Raw genomic sequence first — 24,375 nt, 5'->3', positions numbered from 1 at the left:
CAACTAGTAGCACATTAGAAATTAGCTATTATAGAAATATGATCATATAAAACTATGCAACGAATTGGCTTAAATGCTTATAAAGTTAGAAATCCCAAAAAATTATAAATTTTTTTTAATAAAAAAGCCTTGGATTCTTCTCTTCTTCCATCTCTTTTTTTCTATCATTCAATCAATCATATACATTCACTTCTTCCAAAAAGTTGTTATTGGTAATCCAATTGTGTCAATTACTGATGATGCATGGATACTAATAAAGCTATCTTATAATTGGAAAGATAGACCTAGAAGAGATGATTCATATAATTTCTATAGAAAATTCAACCCTTGGAATTATCTATAGTATATTCATTAAAAATTATGTAAGTATTGTCATTACTCTTGCATAATCCATCATCTATATGTCAGATTTGCATGAAGAAATTTACTGAAAACTTGCTCTTAACAATGAATATTATACCTGTACGGAAGATGTTGATATAACTAAAAGAAAAAGCTTGCTCCTAAACGAATTATATATTCATAATTACTATTTTATAATGGACCAAAATCATTCTTATAGTTTACTGAAAGCAACAAGAATTAACCCAAAGAAACATTAAGATTTTTGTTATCACATGGAAGAGTTTTAAGCCATAGTTTCCTTTGGATTAATCTGGACTTGCCTAATTGAGCTCATTTGAGTGTGAATCGGATCCAAAACTGATGCCAACACTAATGATTGCCATAGAGAGGGCACGCGCCAAAGTTCATCAGCAACAAGTTTAACAGAGAATGGGAGAAGGCTTAACAGGAAGTTAAGAGGTGATAGTTTAGTGAATTCAAAGCCTCAGGTGGTATGTGAATAAATAATGATCTTTAGGTGTTAAATTTGTAAATATTAGATATTTTAGTAGTATGCATATAAATTCCTCTTTACATTAATTTGAACAGTGTTCACCTACTAAAGCAATATCCCGTTTGTAGACATCAATGTGATATTATGTTATGTAGATCTTGGAAAAAAATTTCCATCCACATCCCAATATAATGTTCATGCCTCAGAACATCAATGGAAGATAATTATAGATGGAGATATGAGAATAATGAGAGATGATAGTATTCATTGCATTGTTGCAACTTTGATAACTATATGTACAGAGTTTGCGACTCTAAAAGAGGCTGAGGTATAGCCTCGAAAGAAGAACATGCCAGAAATATTGATGAATTTGGAGCAAATAGATACCTTGAAGGTGGCTTAAGAAACCTCTAGACGCATAAACCTCCCTTAATTTTCTTTTGATTATTTGCCTGATAGCAGAGATCATTTCCAGAGGGAAGCTCAAAATAAATATTTTTTGAAAGCAATGAATTATTCTTTAAAGGCCCCCGGTTTGCTCAAAAATATCTGATAAAAGCTTGGTGTGAATTGAGAAATAACCTAGAGTAAGCGTGAATTGAGAAATAACCTAGATTAGATATTTATGCTAGCCCTCTAATAAAGAGATCAACAGTTTGTATTCCTTCAAATATAAAGCACATATTGGGCCAATTCAAAGTGCTCTTATTTAAAAGTACATCGGTGATCCGTGCTTGAACTGAATACCTTTCAGATTGCATTTAATTATTTTTCAATTGCATTGATTAAGAATTCAAATCACACTCATGATAAAAACACTGAAAACAAAAAATAAAAGAAAGTAAACCACAGATAATTTCCGCTGAAATATGCGTTCAAATGTCAAAAACTTCAATACAGCTAAGAAAACAATCATCAAGCAAACTGAATGAATAAACTGATGTCAAAGGCAAGCAATCAAAGAACAAATTTAAAGGCATTTTCCTTTTGATACTCATTATCAAAATATTAATACTTTCATTCAGAAAAAATCTGAAATTATACAATAACTATATTCTCTTTCCAAACAACAGTTCAAGCCGTATGAAAATACAAATTTATAGTGCTTATAAATTTAGATGAAAAAACCTTGCTAACGGATATGCATACCTCATTAAGCAATATGTTCAGCCAGAGTAAGAATCTTAAGATGCTTTTTCTTTCTGAGCTCATGCGGTACAGGGCCAAAGACCCTAGTCCCTATTGGCTCTCCCTGCTTGTTTACAAGGACTACAGCATTGTCATCAAACTTTACCTCACTCCCATCACAGCGTCCTCGCGGCATGGCTGCACGCACAACAACACCATACACCACCTCTCCTTTCTTTACTTTACCACGAGGTTGTGCTTCCTGAACTGATGCAATTATAGTGTCACCCAATCTTGCCCCCTTCCTCCCCTTCAAAGCTTGAATGCACCTAACCCACTTTGCACCAGAGTTATCAACAACTTTTAGTTTTGTCCTCATCTGTATGAACGTTCTCAGCTGCTGCAAAAATATAAAAAGAATAGACGACATTAATCTAATGCTATGCATCTACAAACATGCTACAGATATTCTTACCCCATTTTGGTTTTTATTCATGTAATTAGATTCTAGTAAAGAAGCAGCAGCAACAACAACAACATCAAAACTTTATACCACTACCATGGGGTATATTCCAGTAAAGCAAAATCAAAAAAAAAATGTTGAACTTCTTTGAAGTAGATATGCTTCAAACATGCAAAAATAAACATAAAAATAAAATGGAAATCCTCAAACCTGAAAGAAGAGACCATTGTAACCCAGACTTGTTAAATCTTGAGGTTTGCCAAGAGACCCAAGATTATTGCTGCTTAGGTTCCCTAGTAATGAGCGGCTAACAGCTACAAAGAAACCAAATAAAACAATGGTAATCTGATGTTGAAGAATATGCATATTCTCAGCAGCAAAGCATGAAGATAGGACTGCACCTCAAAATAAATTCACGTAGAACTAACATGAATTCACAAGACAACCTAGACGAAAAAAATTTCATGCACATAGAGTGATAGAAATGAATTGTTTAAAGTTGCTTCTGATCCCAACTTTTGCACTTTAACTCCATATCCCCATAGGATAAATCCTAATCTTAAATTCTTTTTAATGCTTTCAGGGTGAGCAAGCTAGTGGACAACTTCATATGCAACCTACATCTCATCAAACTATAGAATGGATGCAATGATGAAGCATGGGGAAAATAATTGTGTCAACAAGATATATTGACTAAGGCATGGCATCATGGGTTTCAACACAATAAATTAGGGAAGGCATAGTGTTTTTCAAGTGTAAATAGGAAAGTTGAAAATGAGAATGTTGCGGATCTGTTTTCATGGTTTATGATTTTGAGGATAGCAAACACTCGTATTTCTCTACGACTGTTTTATCTACTGACATTTCAGATCCACACAATCAGACTGCAATTTGGAACCAGCTCAAGATTTGGTAGACTAGGTCTGAGTCAGTTTGTACTCTTTTTCCTTTCTTGAGTCAATTGTATTTTTTGGTGTGGCTCCTGATGTTTTGTAACTTGAAAGATTTTCTATTGTTCCCTAAAGATTTCTGTTTTTGGTAACATCGTCCTGGACGATATGTCCAAAAGCAGAAATCCTAATTAGGGCATCCTCATTAAAGCAGCCGTCATAAGCTGATCGGCCTGGACAATACTTGTATCGGTCAGGACGATAGGCTCAATTCAGAAAGAATCAGCCGCCATGATCAGATTAGGTATTCTTTATTTTAGGCAATCGGCCAGGACGATATACACATCGTTCAGGACGATCTAACTCAATTATGCCTAAATTGATTTGGTATATTTGGAAAGTATTAATGGCTGATTGATACGATCACATCGTCCGGGACGATGGCCTGGACGATTTACATCGGCCAGCATCTATTCCGGGCGATGATCAGGACGATTGAAATCGGTTTTAAACTAATCGTCCGGGACGATCGTGATGTCGTCCAGGACGATGTAACAAATTTTCTTCTGATCGTCCCAAATCGTCCCGGGCTTATGAGCTTAATTTGTACTGATCGGCCAGGACAATATGTCTATCGTCTTGGACGATAAAATCGGCAACTTGCATTAATGAGCTCGTTTTGAGATCTTCTATTTAAGCTTTAGCAAGGAACTTTGTAAGAGTCTTTGGCAGTCATTGTAGCGTCGTTCTTTTGGGGGAACTTAAAGAGAGCTTGAAAGGGAGTGAGGAACGGGTAAAGTCTGAGAGAGAGAGAAGATCCTGTGAGGGGGGACTCAAGGGAGTGTGGAGGGGGATTCCACACGGTTGCTCCGGCAGACTTGCACCTTAATACCGTCGGATTCAAGGCTTGTCTTGAGGGAAGTTCACCAATGAAGAAGATCTCTTTGGTGTCAAAGGACCCGGCGACTCCGCCGCACCGGAGAAGGTGGAAGTAATTTTGTAAGGGCTTCTCCGCCTAGCTGTGAGGGCTAAAAGAGATACACTTAGTTTAGTGCAATACTTGGAGGGTGCCTCCAAGGAGTGGACGTAGGTCAAGGTTTGACCGAACCACTATAAATTCGGTGTGTTCTTTTCTTATTATTGCTTCCGCATTTAATTTCCGCATCGTTGATTTCTTTGTGGTGTTTTGGTTTGTAGTTTTGTTTTAAAAGATCTTTAACAACCAATTCACCTCTCTCTTAATTAGCCTTGGGCTAGTTTATAAGGGTCTAACATCCCTAACGAACTTTCAAGTGGTACCAGAGCACTCTCTAGTGTCATCTGAGCACTTTCAGAGAAGAGCTACTTCACCTTCTTACACAAGAGAACAACTTTGGCAATATCCATTTTTGTGGTTCTCTAATCTCTAGCATCTACAGCATACAAATCAATTACCAATATGATTTTAAGCAGTTGTGTGTGCGCTGCTTGTTTAGTGTAGGTAAGGACAGGGGTAAGCCATAAATAAACTGTTAGGCATGTTTAGATTTACAAAAGGCTGACTGGTGGGGTCCGCCCCCTTTAATGCTGCCGCCCATTTGGAGAAATGGGAAGAATGGGTTTTGGGAAGCTAGTTTGAGAGGGAAAATTTGAATGTGAGATGTTTGAAATTAGGAAATGAATTGTATTAGTAAGAGGGCCGGTTGGAGGGAGTTTTCTCATGCTTGAATATTTGTGTTCTCTTGAGTTCTTGGTTGTTTGGGCTCTAGATTGCTTTTCTAGAGATTTGGGAGAGAACGATCCTCCTCTCGAATTGAGGATCACTTGTATCTTGCTTTGTCTTTGTTTGTCTTGATTTTCTCATTGCAATCCATCGTTTGGGGGCTGTTTTTCCGCCCAGATTTTGCATTATTCACGTTGTTTTCACCAATTAGTGATAGGTTTGCTAGCAAAATCAAGTATTTCCCTTGGGCATTCTTGCGAACTCAAGTATTTCCTATCATAAACATGGTTAGAGGTTATTCAGATGAATTTCACTGAACTATATTTACAATCAAACTTATATTTCAACAGGACTACATTAAGTAGAAGGAAAGAGAGAAAAGGCTTCATAAATCAATCACCAAACATAGAATATTCATATGTGCTAGTGTTGTGTTGACAAGAAAAATCAAGCAAACAAGTCATGTGTAACACCTGCAGCAGCACGAACAACCAAAAACAATAACAATTTTTTTAGGATAGATTTCGTCCAATTAAAACAAATTCATACACACGGCACATATACAAGACTCGAACTCAAGACCTCTTAGTTGGTAGTCAAAGCTCCCAGCCAACACACCAAGCAGAGCCTCGTAAAACAATAAAATTAAACCCATCAATCTCAGCCTAACTATCTGGGTTTGAATTTGAAAAGCACCCTCTTCACAATTGGTATATGTTTAGAGCTGCAGCAAGTTATAAGTGCATGCAATTATTTGAAGTCAAATTTATGAATATTTTCATTCACCACTTGCCCCTTCTGGATGCTATATGAGATGCTAATTTTTATTTTTTTTTTAAGAAAATTTGAGCAACTTTTATCCGAGTATGAGCAATGAATAATACAAAAAAGGAAATATAATAAAGAACAACTAGAAAAAAAATTTGAGCAACTTAGCAATGAATAATACAAAAAAAGGAAGTAGAATCAAGTACAACTAGTACATACCCATGGACCATTTTGATGCAACGCATGCCGCCATTTCTTCTGGAAAGACGCTGAACACCGTCACTAAAAAAAAAAATTGACGGAGTTATCTCAAAATAATATGATCATATGAAGGAACAATAGGGAGAGCAGTGGAAAACAAAGGGTAAAAATCTTCCATTTTATTTGCATGTTCCTTCTCATCCCAAAACATGCCATGATAATCTCCCTAAATGCAGTTAAAAAGAGAAGAATTTGCAAAAAAAAACACTTTTTGTTCGGTGCAAGAGCAAATAGTATGCATCTCAGCAAAATACATGACTTAACAAAATACAAAAATAAATAAATAAATATCTCGCATTCCAAAAGGCAGCCAAATCGTTCTCTAGGTTAGCCTCAGATTCACGCATTGGAACTAATGGGCAGGTAAGAATTAAGCATCACCAAAGTTTTCCATGATTAGCAATAGAAGAAAACCATCGAAGATAAACTACTCTCTTTGAAGGATACAAAACTCTAGGAAACACATTCTGCATAACGATAAGCTTGAAGAAGGAGAACTAAAACCTAGAAGATACAAGTCCTCCATTTAGTGGAACACCTTCTCGAGAACTCAAAACCAACTTCTACGACCGTGACAGAGAGGATGAGAAAAAAATGCGTGAGATAGGGTCTAGGGCATCGTTACCTTCCTATTGTGAACACCGCCCGCAATAGCCGGTTACCACCTCGGGTCCGACACCGACCACCTCTTCAGACGCACTCAGAGTTCTCCTTCCGCTGTCACGCTATCCCTATCGAGTCACTCACTCTTCTTTCCGATTCGCCGCCACACTAGCTGCGTATGGGCAGACGGACGAGGGCCGCGATGTTGCCATTGCATTTACATGTTTGTGGTTGTTTTTAGGAGAAAGAAAAAAATTAATCAGAGAGATAAATATTGTTTTTTTTTTTTGGGAGTTTTAAAAGAGAAAAGAAATATTAATTCAAATTTTCAATAAGACCACATAATGGATATATATATATATTATATTTTTGAACTAAGTAAACTAAAACATGTAGTAAATAGCATAATATTATTAGCAAATAAATTTTGACTATTTATAAAATTTTAATCATGTCATTTTTATGGTTTTAATTAAATCTAAATATCAAAATTTTCAATAAAACCTCAATACATGTTTTCACATTTAATCAAATTATCAATGATTACATCATAACATTAAAAAAAAATCAATGATTAAATCATAACATGCACAAATATACTGATTTCGATAATTAAAAGAGGATAAATTTCAAAATAATCTCCAACTCTTTGAATTTCATCGATTTAATCTCAAGATATTATATTTCTCTAATTAAACGCCTTCACTTAGGGCATCTCTGACAAGAAAATTCATTTTTAACTTTAAAATACAATAATGCATTTCCAATTGAACTTTATTTCATAACACCAAAAAAAATATTCGGTGTATATTCTTTCTCATATTTTTTTTATATTTCTTTTTAATCATGCCTTTATAGTAACATATGCAACAATCGAACTCAAGACCTCTTAGTTGGTAGCCAAAGCTCCCAACCAACACACCAAGGAGAGCTTCTTAAAACAATAACATTAAACCCATCAGTCTCATCCTAACTATCTGGGTTTGACTTTGAAATGCACCCTCTTCAGTCTTCACAATTGGTAGAGCTGCAGCAAGTTATAAGTGCATGCAATAATTTGGAAGTCAAATTTATGAATATTTTCATTCTCCACTTGCCCCTACCAGAGGCTATATGAGATGTTAAATCAATTTTTTTGAAAAAAAATTTAGCTACTTTTATCCAAGTATGAGCAATGAATAATAAAAAAAAAAAATAGAATCAAGAACAACTAGAAAATGTTTGAGCAACTTCTACCCGAATATGGAGCAATTATTACGTCCGGTCAACCGAAAGCGTTCATAGACCAATAATCACGCGCCACATCACCTGAAACTCGGTATTGAGCACTCGGTATACATTCAGATACGTTCGGTTTTGACCGGACGAAATAATTGCTCCCAAATATGAGCAATGAATAATAAACAAAAAAGTAAATAGAATCAAGTACAACTAGTACATACCCATGGACCATTTTGATGCAAAGCATGCCGCCATTTCGTCTGGAAAGACGCTGAACACCGTCACTAAAAAAAATGACGGAGTTATCTCAAAATAATATGATCAGATGAAGGAACAATAGGGAGAGCAGTGGAAAACAAAGGGTTAAAATCTTCCATTTTATTTGCATATTCCTTCTCATCCCAAAACATGCCATGATAATGTCCCTAAATGCAGTTAAAAACAAAAGAATTTGCAAAAAAAATCACATTTGATCAGTGCAAGAAATAATAGTATGTATCTAAGTAAAATATATAACTTAACAAAATACAAAAATAAATAAATAAATATCTCGCATTCCAAAGGCAGCCGAATCGCTCTCTAAGTTAGTCTCTGATTCACGCATTGGAACTAATGCTCGGGTAAGAATTAAGCATCACCAAAGTTTTTCATGATTAGACCATCTCCAACCGAAAATCTCATTTTTCACTTCAAAATGGTTTGAAACTAACAAAAATGCCTTGATTCATCCAATCGAACTCCAAATTTGGGAAGGTAGCCTTCTTTCTTCTTTTCGCACCTTTCTTCGGCAAGCTAGATAGAGACAGAATATTGAAGTCCCACAGTTCATCCGCAAACAAAAAGAGGAATTTTTACCGTTCCCCTGGAGCTCTGCCTATAGGAAACACATTCTGAATAAACGATAAACTTGAAGAAGGAGAACTAAAACCTAGAAGATAGAAGTCCTCCATTTAGTGGAACACCTTCTCGAGAACTCAAAACCAACTTCTACGACCATGACAGAGAGGATGAGAAAAAAATGCGTGAGATAGGGTCTAGGGCATCGTTACCTTCCTAGTGTGAACACCGCCCGCAATAGCCGGTTACCACCTCGGGTCCGACGACCGACCACCTCCTCAGGCGCACTCAGAGATCTCCTTCCGCTTCACGCTATCCCTCTCGAGTCACTCACTCACTCGCTCTTCTTTCCGATTCGCCTCCACACTTCTGCGTATGGGCAGACGGACGAGGGCCGCGATGTTGCCATTGCATTTACATGTTGTGGTTGTTTTTAGGAGAGAGAAAAAAAATTAATAAGAGAGATAAATATTGATTTTTTTTATTGGGAGTTTTAAAAGAGAAAAGAAATATTAATTCAAATTTTCAATGAGACCACATAACGGAAAAAATAAATAATTTTGAACTAAGTAAACTCAAACATGTAGTAAATTGCATAATATTATTAGCAATAAAGTTTGACTATTTATAAAATTTTAATCATGGCTTTTTTTTGTTTTTAATTAAATCTAAATATCAAAATTTTCAATAAAACCTCAATACATGTTTTCACATTTAATCAAATTATCAATGATTGCATCATAACATTAAAAAAAAATCAATGATTAAATCATAACATGCACAAATATACTGATTCGATAATTAAAAGAGGATAAATTTCAAAATAATCTCCAACTCTTTGAATTTCATCAATTTAATCTCAAGATATTATATTTCTCTAATTAAACGCCTTCACTTAGGGCATCTCTGACAAGAAAATTCATTTTTAACTTTAAAATACATTAACGCATTTCCAATTGAACTTTATTTCATAACACCAAAAAAAATATTCAGTGTATATTCTTTCTGATATTTTTTTATATTTATTTTTAATCATACCTTTATAGTAACCTAATTTTATGATTTCTCTAACACCTCACAAAAATGCCATTAAATCTCACATTCGATTGGAGCTTACAGCAGACTGCAAACACTCGTTTCGCAGTTAGTTGGAGATGACCTAAAGAAAAATTGATTCAAAATTATCCCTTCAAGATAAATTAAATTAAAAATAATTTTATATCACAAATATAATATGAAAGACTATTTTGAATCAACTTTATTATAATCATCAGATGACTAAATTGGAGAAAAGTATTACTGTTGGAATACATTTATCATATATGAATAGTTTGGAGATTATTTTGAGTTTTTTTTTTTTTTTCATTTAAAAAAGAATTGACCCGAATATAAATTTTATGAATAAGAATATGTGAATAAATATCCCAATACTAAGTAAGAAAACCAACTCATTCCAAATTCATGCAGGAAATGTGAAATATTTGCATTGCCGATTCAGCACAACACAATACAATTGATATTTGACAATTTGTTCAGCTCAAGTAGCTAAGGTTGTTCTTTGACAACTATCAAAACTGCAAGCTAAGATATCAGGATAATCTCTGGTAATTGTGAAGTAGTCATAAACATTGCCATTACTGCTCTTCTTGTACTGGAACAAGAGATTTGTATGATTATATGCAGTAAGCTTGACAAATCCAAAGTCCTGGTCTCTAAAATGACTCCATCTTGCTTTAAAAGGGGCGTAATCAGCAAGGCTAGCTCCCCCACCTCCAACTACGACATGGGTAGTTGCTGTAAAGGGGCCACTGTAATGATTTGAAGCATTTTGCAAACAGGAATTCTGTTGAATAAAAGAAATATGTCAGCAGTTAGATGAAGAACTTGTTGAAATTGTTTATGAAAAATATTTAGAATTCATTTAGGATCTGTAAAAGCAACTTTTTTGTTGTTTTATTTTCAGACTTAGAAAATATTTAGGCTTCGTTTGAGACAGCTGCTTTATTGCTTTTTGAAGTAACTTTTTAGTATAAAATTTAAAAATTTTGTACTAGAAAGTTGATTCAAGAAGCAATAAAAAAGCCTTCCAAACGAAGCCTTAGTCCATGGAGCTCCCTATCAATACTATTACAAATACAGAGAGGTTGTTTCACTGACTCGAGCTTGGAACATCCATAATACAATTGATACAATTTCAATGATGTTAAAGATGAAAGACTCATTACCTGGTAGACTGGGCAAGTTCTTTCATAGCTGTGGACATGGCCGTAGAAAGCAATATCAACCTTGTATTTTTGCCAGAGTTCTTGAAGACTCTCTCTTCCCATTGGTTCCTCAAAGGATCCTTCCTCAGAATAGAACTCAGCTGATGAATAACCAAGAACTCGATGAGCAAGGAAGATCAGCCATGGCTGCTTTTGTCTATCAACAGTCGATAGGCAGTGCTCAATAAATTTATACTGCGGCGTTCCCGGCCTCCAATCATGCTCAGTGTCAGCTATACAGAAGTGGAACATACCATAATCCGTAGAATACCTACAAAGATGAAAGGGGTAAGACCATATACATCAACTCCTGCCCAAATCCTACATTGACAAGAGCTCTATCCACTGGGTACTTTTTTTTTTTCATAGTAAAGTCAAGAAAGCTTCATTCTTTTTGGACATTTACCAGTAATTGGCTGTGTTCTCCGCTGGAACATAAAACATGGTTTCTGCCAAAACGCCACATTCTCCTCCAGAATCTTTGTTCTCATAGAAGGATCCAGTTCCAGGAAAATCTCGCTCATGGTTGCCACTGCAAGTAAAACTTACATTATTAGTTCGTAGATGAAGCCTGATATCCAAGTAATTTATCACAAGGACTGACCTGCCAACCATGTATGGTACTCTTGAAGCAATGGGCTCAATTTGAGCAGTAAACTGATCCCATTGTGAAATGTAACCATTTGCATAGCATATATCTCCAATATGGAGAACTAAATCAATATTATTCAAGTCCTTAATCAACTGGTAGGTTGTATTTAGAGAGCCAGGCTGGAAGTTCCTAAACTCATTGGAACCATCAGCTTCTGCCTGGTTTAATGCATAGGAAGAACAATATGATAGGATGAAAACAAATATGCAAGTAAAGATATAAAACAGAAAATGTATTTCAAACGCGGAAAACTGTTCAAAAAGTCCAATATCAGACTTCCATCATATGCTAAACGAACAGTCTCGTTAAACACATCTAAACATCAGGAAATGCGTAAAATGCATAACCTAGTTCAGCAAAATAGAAAATAGTTTTTAATAATATAGCATTACACTTTTAACATTTTTTTATTACACAATAGATGAAAGTTTCTTGAGTATTTCAAAATCAACTGAAGGACACATTTCAAACAGACCACACATGTGCCTAATGATTTAAATGCAAACTTTGTTGGCATATTAGGAATATTGGGAAATAATTATATTAGGAAGATATCATTTTATATCCTAATAAGTGGGCGTAATATTATCCTTATTTGTTTTCAATTTGTATCCTCTTTTATGCCTATTTATAGGCCCATCATTTTCAGTTCATAAGATACATAAATTCCCTTCCTCTCGTGATTGATCCCGCTAACCACATGCCTACCCCTACTCGCATCGCACATCAGTTCCACCTACTTACTTGCATCTACGTGCGTTGTCTCCCGCTTGCTCATGTTTGTAGGCATTGTCAACGCTAGCTCACATGTTTCACAATCTCGTGACAGCCCTTGGTGCCCATTATTGCTGCCATGTACTCACCTGTGCTCATCACTTGCTCTCTGTTAGGCCAGCACCTGAGCCGGCTGGACAGGTCTTGGTCTACACCTGACGGAAGCCAGGCAAGCAGAGGGAGGGGGCGGAAGTGCTGGGAGCCCACTTGGAGTTAATTCAAATTTTGGGAGGGAGAATTTGACGGAGAATTTGAATTAGAAGGGGTAATTAGGTCTTTTGTAATCCTCCTTTCATGTTTAATTAGGGAGATGAGGGGAGAATTAGGGTTATCTTGAATTTGAATTATTTTGAGATCTAGGGTTTGATGTTCTTGGGCTCTTGGCTTTGCCGGAGATCGTTGGAGAGTTTTTCCTTCCTCTCGAATTGAAGGAAAGTTGTATCTTGCAAGTGCTTTTAATCCTCTATTGAAATAAAAGTGTTTGCTTCGTTTTCCTACGAGTTTCTATTGCGTTTCTCCCAATTTTCTCCGGTTTCCTGCTGTTTTCTGCTGTGGACAACAGTTTTGTTGTTGAAGTTTCACCGATTTGGATTAGGATTACTTGCGAACTCAAGTATTTCCTATCAATTTTTTTATTACACAATAGATGAAAGCTTCTTGAGTATTTCAAAATCAACTGAAGGACACATTTCAAACAGACCACACATGTGCCTAATGATTTAAATGCAAACTTTGTTGGCATATCAGGAATATTGGAAAATAATTATATTAGGAAGATATCATTTTATATCCTAATAATTGGGCGTAATATTATCCTTATTTGTTTTCAATTTGTATCCTCTTTTATGCCTATTTATAGGCCCATCATTTTCAGTTCATAAGGTACATAAATTCCCTTCCTCTCAACTTGGTATCAGGGTAAGAAGAACTAGCCGCTCTCGCGATTGATCCCGCTAACCACATGCCTACCCCTACTCGCATCGCACATCAGTTCCACCTGCTTACTTGCGTCTACTTGCGTTGTCTCCCGCTTGCTCATGTTTGTAGGCATTGTCAACGCTAGCTCACATGTTGCACAATCTCGTGACAGCCCCTGGTGCCCATTATTGCTGCCATGTACTCACCTGTGCTCATCACTTGCTCTCCTACTCATCTATACTATTGTGAAACACTAGCAGTCATGCGGTCCTTATGCTTTGAAATACTCTACTATAAGCCATGTTGCTTTGCACGTTGGCTTCACTCAATGCAATCTCAACTAATGATAGACTTGAGTTGCTTTCTCTCATGTTCTTCAGGTCATCGAGCTATCATCTCCTCCACCATGTTCTGATAAGGTTGCCCTCACTATGCATCGTGAAGATAATGGCAGTCATGGATGTAGAGTCGAACTGACAATGGACATGATCATGGGAGAAGCACTTCCCTCCCTACTCTTATTTTGGTCTCATCAATCATCTTTCAAAGGGATGTGGGCTAAATTTGATTATCCTCCTACTACCAAACATGCCTCTAGAGCACACGGTCTTGCTTATTGTTTTTCCACTAATAAACACTCTTTCAGGTAGCCTTGATCTCTCAAGGAGGAGTATAAATGCTTAATCCCAAAATCTCAAACCTTTATATTTGGTTTCTAAGTTGATTCCTCCACTAGTTCTGGTACAGTTACCTCCTCAAGCGTGCCCTAGAATTGAGATTTAGGTGCCTTCTCCTATATAATGAATAACCAAAAAGTTTTCTCCTCTCTCCATATGACCACCCTTCCTATCATTATTATGGTTCATAGGTCACCGTCCCCATCTCTGTGAAAGGAATTATGAATCCTTCAAAATTTTCTCCCTCTGATGTATAATTTATATTAACTTTACTATATACTCATTATCTTACAAAGCCTTAAAATTATTATGTAACATTCTTTCTCTCACAGTACCTTTCGAGATCCCAGCCCTTAAAGATGATTATTGAAAGTATTTATAAAGGTGGCATATACTATTTGACTGTAAATTTTCCTTCCACCCTATCCTCCATTGTTATCATTTTTCATTGGCATTGTTGGTTGGGGCATCCTTCTCCTAGAAAACTTCAAGAGTTTGTATTTGGTTCTTTGTTCGTACCCAAATTTGATTGTTATACGTCTAAACTAGGTAAACACCACCATATATCCTCTCCATCCTCACCCTTAGTATCATCCTCATCTTTATGAGTTAATTCACATAAACATTTATGTTCATAGCTCTATCCTTGCTCATCCAGGTTTCTGCTATTTTTGCCACCTTCATTAATGGTTTTTTCATAGCTTACTTCCATTATTCAAATGTCACATAGCATTCATTCATAGATTTCAAATTTGTACACCAAGAAATTTAATTTTAGTTTTCCATTTAATAGAAATCTTAAATATTGATAATGCATTAGAATTCATGTAATCTCAATTTCTCAATTTTTACTATACTAATGCTATTATTCATGAAACATCATGCTCCTATATCTGTCAATATAATGATGTTGATGAACACAAAAGCTCACATCTTTGATGTTGCAAGGACATTGATGTCTCACATGAATGTACCATATCAATTTGGAGAAGATATTATCTCAACTTCTTGTTATATAATCAATTGTATCCCTTTTGCACTTCTCAACCACATCCCACACTTCACTCTTTATCGTGGTCAACTTTGTTTATATGTTTTACTCACAAGAAAAATTATTTCCCTAAGTTATTTATTGCGTCGCTTTTTTTCTACTTCAAAATCAATACTATGATCCCCTCATACCATGACTACGTACTTTCATCGACGTAACTTTTCATGAGACTACTGTTTGATCTACACAGTCTTAACCTCGAGTAACAAAGAAATTCATTCCAAGAAATAATAAACATATTATTTTTTAAAATATATATATAAAAAAAAATACTAGATATTTTTATGAAATATGATTTTCCATTTTTATCTGCTTGTTATGCTCCTTGAGGTCAGCATTAGTGTTTTCTAACAGTATTGTGGCAAAACAAAATGAATACTACCTTTCCCATGTCACCAAAAATTACAATCTGCTGTAAAGAATCTTGGCCCGGATATGGAGATGCCTTAAAGCTATATGATCGGCTCCAAACATAAGAGCCATTAAATAACCTATGCCCGAGCTTGTAAGTATACCTGCAACAACAACAATTAAGGAAATTTCAATAAAAGATACTGTCACTTAGTGAATAAACAGTAGCTTAAAATGTGTAAACTGAAGTTGACAAAATTAAACTAAGAGCACAAAGAAAGAAGCATATTCACATTAAATTAGGCCACAAATCCTTAAGAAAGCTTGTATGTATGAATCCCGGATCACGCCAGCCAACTGTCCTTGCAGGTGAGCCTTTCAAGAAACAAAGTTAGGAATTAGACACCCTACTAAAAGATACAAAGCTTTCAAGATTACGAAAAATGCTTGATGAAATAATTAGCCACCCCTTCCCAAACCCAGTTTAAAAAAGGTTCTAGCCTAGAAAAACGCTTAAAGCTAGCAAGAAGCAACACTACGTGTGTGATGAGCAAAATTCCTTTAATGAACTCATTAAGGCTTCGTTTGGGATGGCTTTCTTGTTGCTTCTTAAAGCAGCTTTCTAGTATAAAAATTTTATTTGTTGTACTAGAAAGCTGCTTTAAGAAGCAGTAAGAAAGCCGTCTCAAACGAAACCTAAGACATATGGTGACTCTATGAAGCATTTTGTGACATTACAGAAAAACCCTAGGCCAATATCCATCTAGCAATTTTTTGCATTGGTCTGATTTCAAACTTTTAGCCACCCCTTCCAAAACCCAGTTTAAAAAAGGTTATAGACTAGAAAAACGCTTAAAGCTAGCAAGAAGCAACACTAAGTGTGTGATGAGCAAAATTCCTTTAATGAACTCATTAAGGCTTCGTTTGGGACGGCTTTCTTGTTGCTTCTTAAAGCAACTTTCTAGTATAAAAATTTTATTTGTTGTACTAGAAAGCTGCTTTAAGAAGCAGTAAGAAAGCCGTCTCAAACGAAACCTAAGACATATGGTGACTCTATGAAGCATTTTGTGACATTACAGAAAAACCCTAGGCCAATATCCATCTAGCAATTTTTTGCATTGGTCTGATTTCAAACTTAGAATGTAACTAAAGTAAAAAAAGAAGGATATATGCGCGCAATAAGATAACATAAAATCACTAAAACTATCTTATGGGGACATCAGATCATGGAAGGTCTATCAGAGACGTGGCCGCCGATCTACGGCCACAATTGAGTCATTGTATTTTTGATTTATTCTTTGTATTTTCTTATTTTATGTTGTCGCATTTTATTTGCTTTATTTAGTTTCCCATTGTACTCATTTATTAAGGAATGTCGTATGTAAGCCTTAGGGGCATTGTTGTCTTTTGTCTTTGAGTCCTTTGTATGAGGCTTTATATAGCCCTCCTTGTTCTCTTTTGAAGTTAATGAATGAATGATTAATTAAAATTTCTTCCTTGCATGAGTTCTTGTGAGAGTTTGAGAGATCGGAGAGAGATCCCTTGGAGAGGGAGAACGACGCATCACCCACCAACCTAGACAAGTCGGATTCGTGGTTCTACTTTGTATCTTTTCTTTTCTCCGACCACCTCCACCATCCAAATCATCCTCACGGCCCTTTCCCCGCCCAAATTTCCCAAATCGATCCCACCAAACCCGCCAGCCCTATCCCCTTAGTCGCCGTCCCACCACTTCCCACTTTATCCTTGGGTTTCCTAATTTGGGTGAATGCAATTTGGAATCAATTTGAAATTCAAATCATCTAAATTTAAAATTCAAATTTCTTTTATAATTTATCCCATCTATTTTAGAAAAGTTCGGATTTTAAATCCCTTTGAATTTTAAATCCAAATTGGATTTGATTTATTACTTTCCTAATTCCCAAAACCCAATTAAGAAACCTTAACTCATCCCATTAATTGCTCCCTAATCTATGCATGCTGCCAACCCCCCCCCGCTTCCTGATTCTTCTTCCATAATCTAGAAGTGAATCGGGCATCTCTATCATAGATTATTGATTTTGGAATTTCATGTATCACAATTTTATCAACATATAATATTTCTAATTCAATAATTTCCCCTTGACCAAATTTTATTAAAGCCTTTAACTCTTAATTTATTTCCTAAACCAAGTAGTGGATTTAGGAAATAAATCCCCACCCCATCCCTCTTCATGCCGTCGCCCCCTCCTCTCTCTACCCGGCCCTCCCTCTCTCTCCAATCTCTCTCTCTCATTAATTCCCCTCCCGGATTTTAGGAATTAAACTTTCCCTCCTATTCCTCTATTCTCTTATTCAAAAAAATCTGAAACTTATTTCAGATTTTAGAATTCGAACTTCTCTTTCAAATCTTTTTATAATCCCACTAGCAATCTCCTTCATTGGTCGACTCTCCCCTCCACCTAGCGTTTGTTTCTTGTGAGAATCCCTCTTCTCTCAAGAACATCGACGATCTTTAAAGATGCAATCGATACCACTCCGTACCCGAAGCCATTACAAGGCCGATCCTAACACCGACTACGGACTTGCCTACGACGAGCACGGTTTCGTAAGCATTCTCCATTCAACCTTCTTCGACGTAAACCCGAGGATTGATCATACAGTTGAAGATTACATCAAACGCATCTTGGACACCTTGGTGGAAGCGATTGAAGAACTTGAGATCGTCGAGTGGAGAATTGCCGCCGATCCATGACGGAGGTTCTACTTTTCCCCTTTTCATGTATTTCTTAAGTCTAACCCTTTCTTGTGATTTGATTGTAGTCACGATGGACGCTTTCGCCTTCTTCTGCTAAGCTTAGTAAACGTAGGAATTTGAGTGCATTCATTTACTTACTAATCTCATTGTTAGATTATGGATTTTTCTGAAACTACTACTTTGGCATGAATGCATGATATTATTTTCTTACGATAATTTTGAAGCTTCAAATCTATTGTTATGCAACTTAGCCTAAACGGTAGTGACCCCTCTTACATTTTGATTCATCGTTTTATTTGCTAGTAGATTTATTTGTTATTCCTCTAATCAAAAAGTTGTGCAAATTCTTAACAAAATTCATTGCATCCATCGTAGTTCTACATCACTATCTAGTATAGATCAAGTGAAAAGTCCTAATAAAAAAATAGTGAACTATTAGAATTATTTGGCACCATTTTTTTTTTTTTTTTTTAAAAACGTCAAATGGAGAAAAAAAAAAAATATATGATTACATCAAATGCATCTTGGACACCTTGGTGGAAGCGATTGAAGAACAACTTGAGATCGTCGAGTGGAGGATTGCCGCCAATCCATGACGGAAGTTCTACTTTTCCCCTTTTCCTGTATTTCTCAAGTTTAACCCTTTCTTGTGATTTGATTGTAGTCACGATGGACGACTTCGCCTGTTTCTGCTAAGCTTAGTAAATGTAGGAATTTGAGTGCATTCATTTGCTTACTAATCTCATTGTTAGAATAGAGATTTTGTTGAAACTACTACTTTGTCATGATATTATTTCTTACGATAATTTGAAGCTCAAATTTTTTGTTATGCAACTTAGCCTAAACGGTAGTGACCCATCTTACGTTTTGATTCGTCGTTTTTATTGCTAGTGGATTTATTTGTTATTCCTCTAATCAATAAGTTGTGCAAAGTCTTAACAAAATTCATTGCATCCATCATAGTTCTACATCACAATCTGGTATAGATCAAGTGAAAAGTCATAATAAAAAAAATAGTGAACTATTAGGATTATTTAGCATCAGATTTTGTTTATCATAAAAACGTCAAATGGGGAAAAATAAAACATATATCTTAGGAATAACACAGACCACACATGCTGTTCCGACTGATAGTCAGGGTTCCTGCTGGAGAACGTGTTTGATCACCACCACTTGGACCCCATTCAACAAAAGGTTGAGCCTCATCAATGCCATATCCACTGGTCCATGTTACAGTCATCTGATTAAGATTATTTTTTAAGAATCAATAGAAAATAGTGAGGAAAAAGAAAGTAGAATACATGAATCTATTCGCAAATACAAAAAGTTAAAATTCTCAGAAGATAAGCTTACTTCTGCATTGCAAAAGGAAGCAATAATTAATCAATCTAAGCAGTAACGTCCCCACTTCACCATTAATACCATCATGATCATCAGAATTAGTTGTAACCCGATAATATGGGGTCGATTTTATGAATCCCCTTTCTCCATTGGTTCACAGTGAGTATTACATCGATGTTAATTTGTTTTTATCAAATCTTTTTACACGCCTTCTAACTATGTTATCTATGTTATTTTCCTTCAAATCCCTCCACATTAATTCAGTCAAACTGTCTTATTTGGTGTCATCTAGACATCTACACTGCATTGTACAATGCAAACCACCTACACTATCTTCAAAAACAAGAATTCATATTTAATATGCAAAGAAAAGGAGACTAAAAGAGAGAAAAAAGATGGTTGATTAAACAACTAGAAACAACATATTTTTTTCTTTAAAATACACAAATGAGTCAAATTGCACAATTAAGTTCAATGCATAGCTTCTTAGAAGTTGCAGTGACAAGATACATGACACCTAAAATGAGTTTCTGCTAGAACTTTGATTTACATTACAAAACCCTAGAAAGAAGACCAAAGATGATTCCAAAATAAAACATTACACTTCGATGGAAAAAAAAATGACTTACTTCATTCCAAATTCTTCCTTGAGCCAGGCGAGGATAAACAGGTGCTTTTGGATTTGCAAAAGTAATTGTATTTGATACAGTAATCAGTTTTGGCTGTAATCCACAAAGTACATATTATAGTAAGCACATGCCAAAAACAATAAATAACATAAGATGCGCATAATAGCTTGTGGTTAAGTTGAGATTTTTGCACTAGACCAAAAAAAACTGCAATTTTGCAGATGATATGCTTTTCCACTATTTTTAGGCCTATATTAGATAGAAAGTTAAGCAACAAAAAAAGTTAAAGGCCAAATCAATAACAATGCTGCTCTGGCACACGTTGCATTTTCAAAGATAAAGATAACAGCAATTATATCCTCTAAGATGCAGCACTGAGATACCATCATATTGGCTTATATATGTGGCATATTCTACTTTATTATAAACAAAGGAAACTGGATAATAGAATATTCATTTGTATGATGCAAAAATACAAACATTTGAGAGTCCACCGGAAAATAATGCAAAAGAGAAGTCCTCCCGCTGGTTGATCAATTGAAGCTTCTGGAATCCGTTTCCAGTAGCCGAATAATCGACACTTGAGTAGTTTGCATACTGAAACTGCAAGAGATGACAATCTTCAGTATAAGCCTGATTATTTGAACACTATAAACTCAGCGAAGAATAATAATTTTTCTATGAAACAGTGCCCCATCACAGACAAACCTTAATAGGAGCAGTACAAAGCAGAGGAGCTTCTTCTGTCCCACTTTCCGGTTCACATACTGCGGAACTGAAGCAAGAAAAAAATGTCAGATCACGAAAGCATGTTCCAAATTTTCTTTCTTAATCATCTATTGTAGTTAACTCCTTGGATTGCATATGGAAAATAATTGTCACCGAAAATTAACTTGCCAGCCTTCCAGGTCATGCGTTTTATGAATGTGAGATATGGATGATAGTAAAATGTTGCATTAAAAATAAATTTCTTCATCTCTTTCCTTTCTAATCTCTTTCCTTTCTACTTCCAAGATAAACTAATCTTACTGTTTGGGCAATGATCAGGATTATGAAATGTACTGTCATTTTGCTGAAACAGACTTTTTATGACTAGTGCAATCAAAATTAAATGTAATATTTAAAAATTATGATGGCTATGGTAGTAATTTTCTACAAAACAATTTGATTACTAATCCCACCTTCAACAAAAAAATTGTAATCTTTCAAAATAGAATCATGCATGGCATAAATTTAGGCTGCCAAATGGCTCAAAATTCCGTTAGAAGTCTCAGTTTAAAACATATAAATATTTGGTTTTGCGGGGGAACAGAACACTTTTACCTGAATTTTGCGGGAGAAAAGACGCCAATCCAATCATCATTTGATGGATTTGGGTGTGTATATTCTAAAGTCACCCATCCATTATTTTGCCCCTTCAAATTATTTTGATTAGTGCAAGTTAGTTTAAGAACCATGACAAAACACATTCAACAAAAAAATGAGGTCAATGTATTGGAAAAACAGCAACTAAAAATTTTTAACCACATTATACTACTCCTTCAAAAATGGAACTTCATTTATGAAATATGAATCAAATTTGATGTGCAACAAAAGAGTTCTACAAGTATACCAATAATTTAGATCAATAAAAACAGATAAATGTATATGGTTTAGACAGGCAGACACACCAAGGCATTGATATAATAAAAAATCAAAATAAAAATAAAAATATTTGATTTGCATTTATAAGCATGATTGGATGAAATGCAATAATCCACAATGTGTAGCAAGAATTGTTCTTGCATCTTCAGAATTCTGAAAATCTTTTTGCAACCAAGATGTTTAAGCTTTATCATCATTAGCATTACACTAAGTATTTTTTAATACCTAATAAGCTTACAAAATCAAATAAAAAAATAAAAAAATAAATAATAAAAAAGGACTAAACAATCATAGCATCATTATAACCATCCTTTTCCCAAGTTCTTGGGATTGGTTTTATGACTACTTGATTCTTCATTTTTGTTGTTCCTTATAATCATATTACATTTCTATTCTTGTAATAGATAGGATCCCAAGCTCTCAGGCTTTATTTCAAATATTGTTCTTTTTAGCGAGCTTCAGATCTTTTAAGGACAGGTAATTTTTTATTGGTATTAACGTGTAGGCCCCGCCATCGATTTTCTCCAAAATAATAATAATACTACATTATATCCTTCTATTTTCCCACACATTCATATTAACATTCTCATTCTTGTCACATTCAATTTGGTTGTTTTTTATTTCTTCATTCTCCAACAATCAAATTCAAAACCTGCTCTAGTGTAAGTAGCCCATAAGGATATTCGATGTCAAAGCTTATTTTTCCTAGCAGAACTATCATGCCAGCAAAAACTGCATTCAATGAACAATTAAATGCTTCTTTTACCTCCCAATATAAAGGATATAACATCCATCACAAAACACAATAAATTACTTGATCCAACAAGAACAATTAAAGACTGAATAAGATATTTGATAGCCGGAGTAGCATATCGGCCTCAAAGAAAGAAATTATATGGTGTATGCAATGCAAGAAGGAACAAAATAGCATGAGCAATCACACATCATCATATATAATGGAAATTGGAATGATAAATGAATGCATTGAGTGCTGCATACAATGCGTCCAAATTCATTTTTCAATCATTATAAATAAATGCAATACCTGCAATACACAAACTGGATGAATCATACTTCATTTCGTTGGAAAAATAAAAACAAATGTTAGCAATACCTTCAACCCAAGAACCTCAGGAGAAGCTTTGATATAGGCTGACTCATCAATAGCAATTGTGGCTCTATGAATTGCAATCCTTTCGAGAGGTTGCTCCCCACCGGACCTCACTACCCCAAGTCTCAATAGATTTGAGACAGTAATTAATAAAATTAACGCATTTGCCTTCATCATACCAGCTGAAAATATCAAATCCGATGAAAAGATTATTAAAAAAAAAACCACGTCCGATCACGACAGAAATTATTAGTTAAAATATATAAAACCAAGTTGCAATTAGACTGGCAAAAGTTATGCCGAACTGAAAGTGACCGTTATGGACGAAACCCTAATCTACGAATTACTCGCCATCTAAACCTTATAAAAGCAAAAAAAAATGATGCAAAAGTCTGATTAGCAAAGAGCTTGCAGTTAAAGCAACGAACCAGATAGTAAAGAAGTGGTTTTTAATTTTTATGAACAAAATTTGATCTTTCCATGGAAAAAATCAGAGAAGACCGGTGTCAATAAATGCAGAAAGCAAGGAATATTCATTGCCAAGTAAAACCACAGTACCGGAAAGAGCTCCGGAAGTACTCGCCACTGCAGATAACAGCTCCTCGCTTAGATTCCCGAATTAATGCAGCGCAAATTTGAACTCGGATAGATTATTAAAGAGATGAGAAGGAGATCGTGAGAGCGTAATAAGAACAAATTGGGAGATTAATAGTAATTAGAAATGCCATGTCCAACACATCCGACACTATGAGGTCAAAGATATGAATGGCTGGTTACGATCGAACCAGGATCGCGTGCCGTTCACTTTTATTTATTTTTTTTTTTGGGAATTGGCAGTGCCGTTTCGAATTTAGGAGGTATATTACTATATTCCGATTTCGGAGATTCAACGTTTTCCCAAACATCCCATTCATTAAAAGCGTGCACTCTAAGGGTATCTCCAACCGAAAACTTCATTTTTTAACGGTAAAGTAACGCAAAACTCTAAAATGGCACGTTGATGCTCCAATCGAACGCCATTTTAGGTGTTTTTGAGAAGGTAACGATCGCTCTCCCTTTCGCGCGTTTTTCCGTTTGAGAGCAAAAAATGGCGTGAGTGAACAGTGCGACGTCAATATTGGCGTCGCACTGTTCACCTGCGATTAAATGGCGGAAATTTTAGCGTTCTGTTGGAGCGACGGAACGACTCCATACACTCGTTTAACGTTCGGTTGGAGATGCCCTAAGGAAAAGTCATACTTAGCTCATCTTATCTCTTAGTTATGACTTTGGCTATCAATTAGAAGTTTATGGATTTGAATTTTGTGCATGTAATATGTCTGAATTTATTTTAATTGATTTAAATATTTAAAAAAAAAAATTAAGGCTTAATTTGGGGATAAATTACGTGTGGAGTCTAATTGTAGCTTTTCATCCGGACTTAGCATTTCGTCTGGACGTAATTTTTTGTTCGGACTTCAATCATCTGAAGACATCTGAATTTTTTTCTCTTATATGTAGAGAGAGAAAATTCAT

The 24,375-nt window shown here is 35.4% G+C and overlaps 2 protein-coding genes across 7 annotated transcripts; both read right to left on the bottom strand.

The window, feature by feature from the left end:
• Positions 1-1,798: 1,798 nt before the first annotated feature.
• Positions 1,799-9,097, bottom strand: LOC110102283 (50S ribosomal protein HLP, mitochondrial). Of its 6 annotated transcripts, none has more exons than XM_028691685.1 (4): positions 8,924-9,097; positions 8,096-8,134; positions 2,640-2,743; positions 1,799-2,369 (listed from the first exon to the last, which is right to left on the bottom strand). In XM_028691685.1, exons 2-4 carry the CDS (start codon positions 8,127-8,129, stop codon positions 1,992-1,994), a joined length of 516 nt encoding a protein of 171 aa, XP_028547518.1. In that variant the 5' UTR covers positions 8,130-8,134; positions 8,924-9,097; the 3' UTR covers positions 1,799-1,991. The 6 variants fall into 6 exon arrangements, with proteins under 6 accessions (XP_028547518.1, XP_028547516.1, XP_028547517.1 ...); XM_028691683.1 differs by having other exon boundaries at positions 8,096-8,158; positions 8,924-9,096; XM_028691684.1 differs by lacking the exons at positions 8,096-8,134; positions 8,924-9,097 and adding exons at positions 6,009-6,058; positions 6,676-6,904.
• A 1,045-nt stretch (positions 9,098-10,142) lies between these two features.
• Positions 10,143-23,646, bottom strand: LOC110102315 (probable inactive purple acid phosphatase 1). The gene is made up of 13 exons (XM_020830611.2): positions 23,419-23,646; positions 22,864-23,042; positions 21,429-21,520; positions 20,814-20,880; positions 20,586-20,708; positions 20,106-20,198; positions 19,246-19,375; positions 15,692-15,773; positions 15,430-15,562; positions 11,580-11,785; positions 11,382-11,507; positions 10,937-11,246; positions 10,143-10,554 (listed from the first exon to the last, which is right to left on the bottom strand). Exons 2-13 carry the CDS (start codon positions 23,035-23,037, stop codon positions 10,249-10,251), a joined length of 1,842 nt encoding a protein of 613 aa, XP_020686270.1. The 5' UTR covers positions 23,038-23,042; positions 23,419-23,646; the 3' UTR covers positions 10,143-10,248.
• Between the last annotated feature and the right edge of the window lie 729 nt (positions 23,647-24,375).

Source organism: Dendrobium catenatum, unplaced genomic scaffold (assembly GCF_001605985.2).
Source record: "Dendrobium catenatum unplaced genomic scaffold, ASM160598v2 original_scaffold_50655, whole genome shotgun sequence".
NCBI lineage: Eukaryota > Viridiplantae > Streptophyta > Magnoliopsida > Asparagales > Orchidaceae > Dendrobium > Dendrobium catenatum.
The sequence above is the reverse complement of the archived record's forward strand: the minus strand, read 5'-3'. Positions and strand labels throughout refer to the sequence as shown.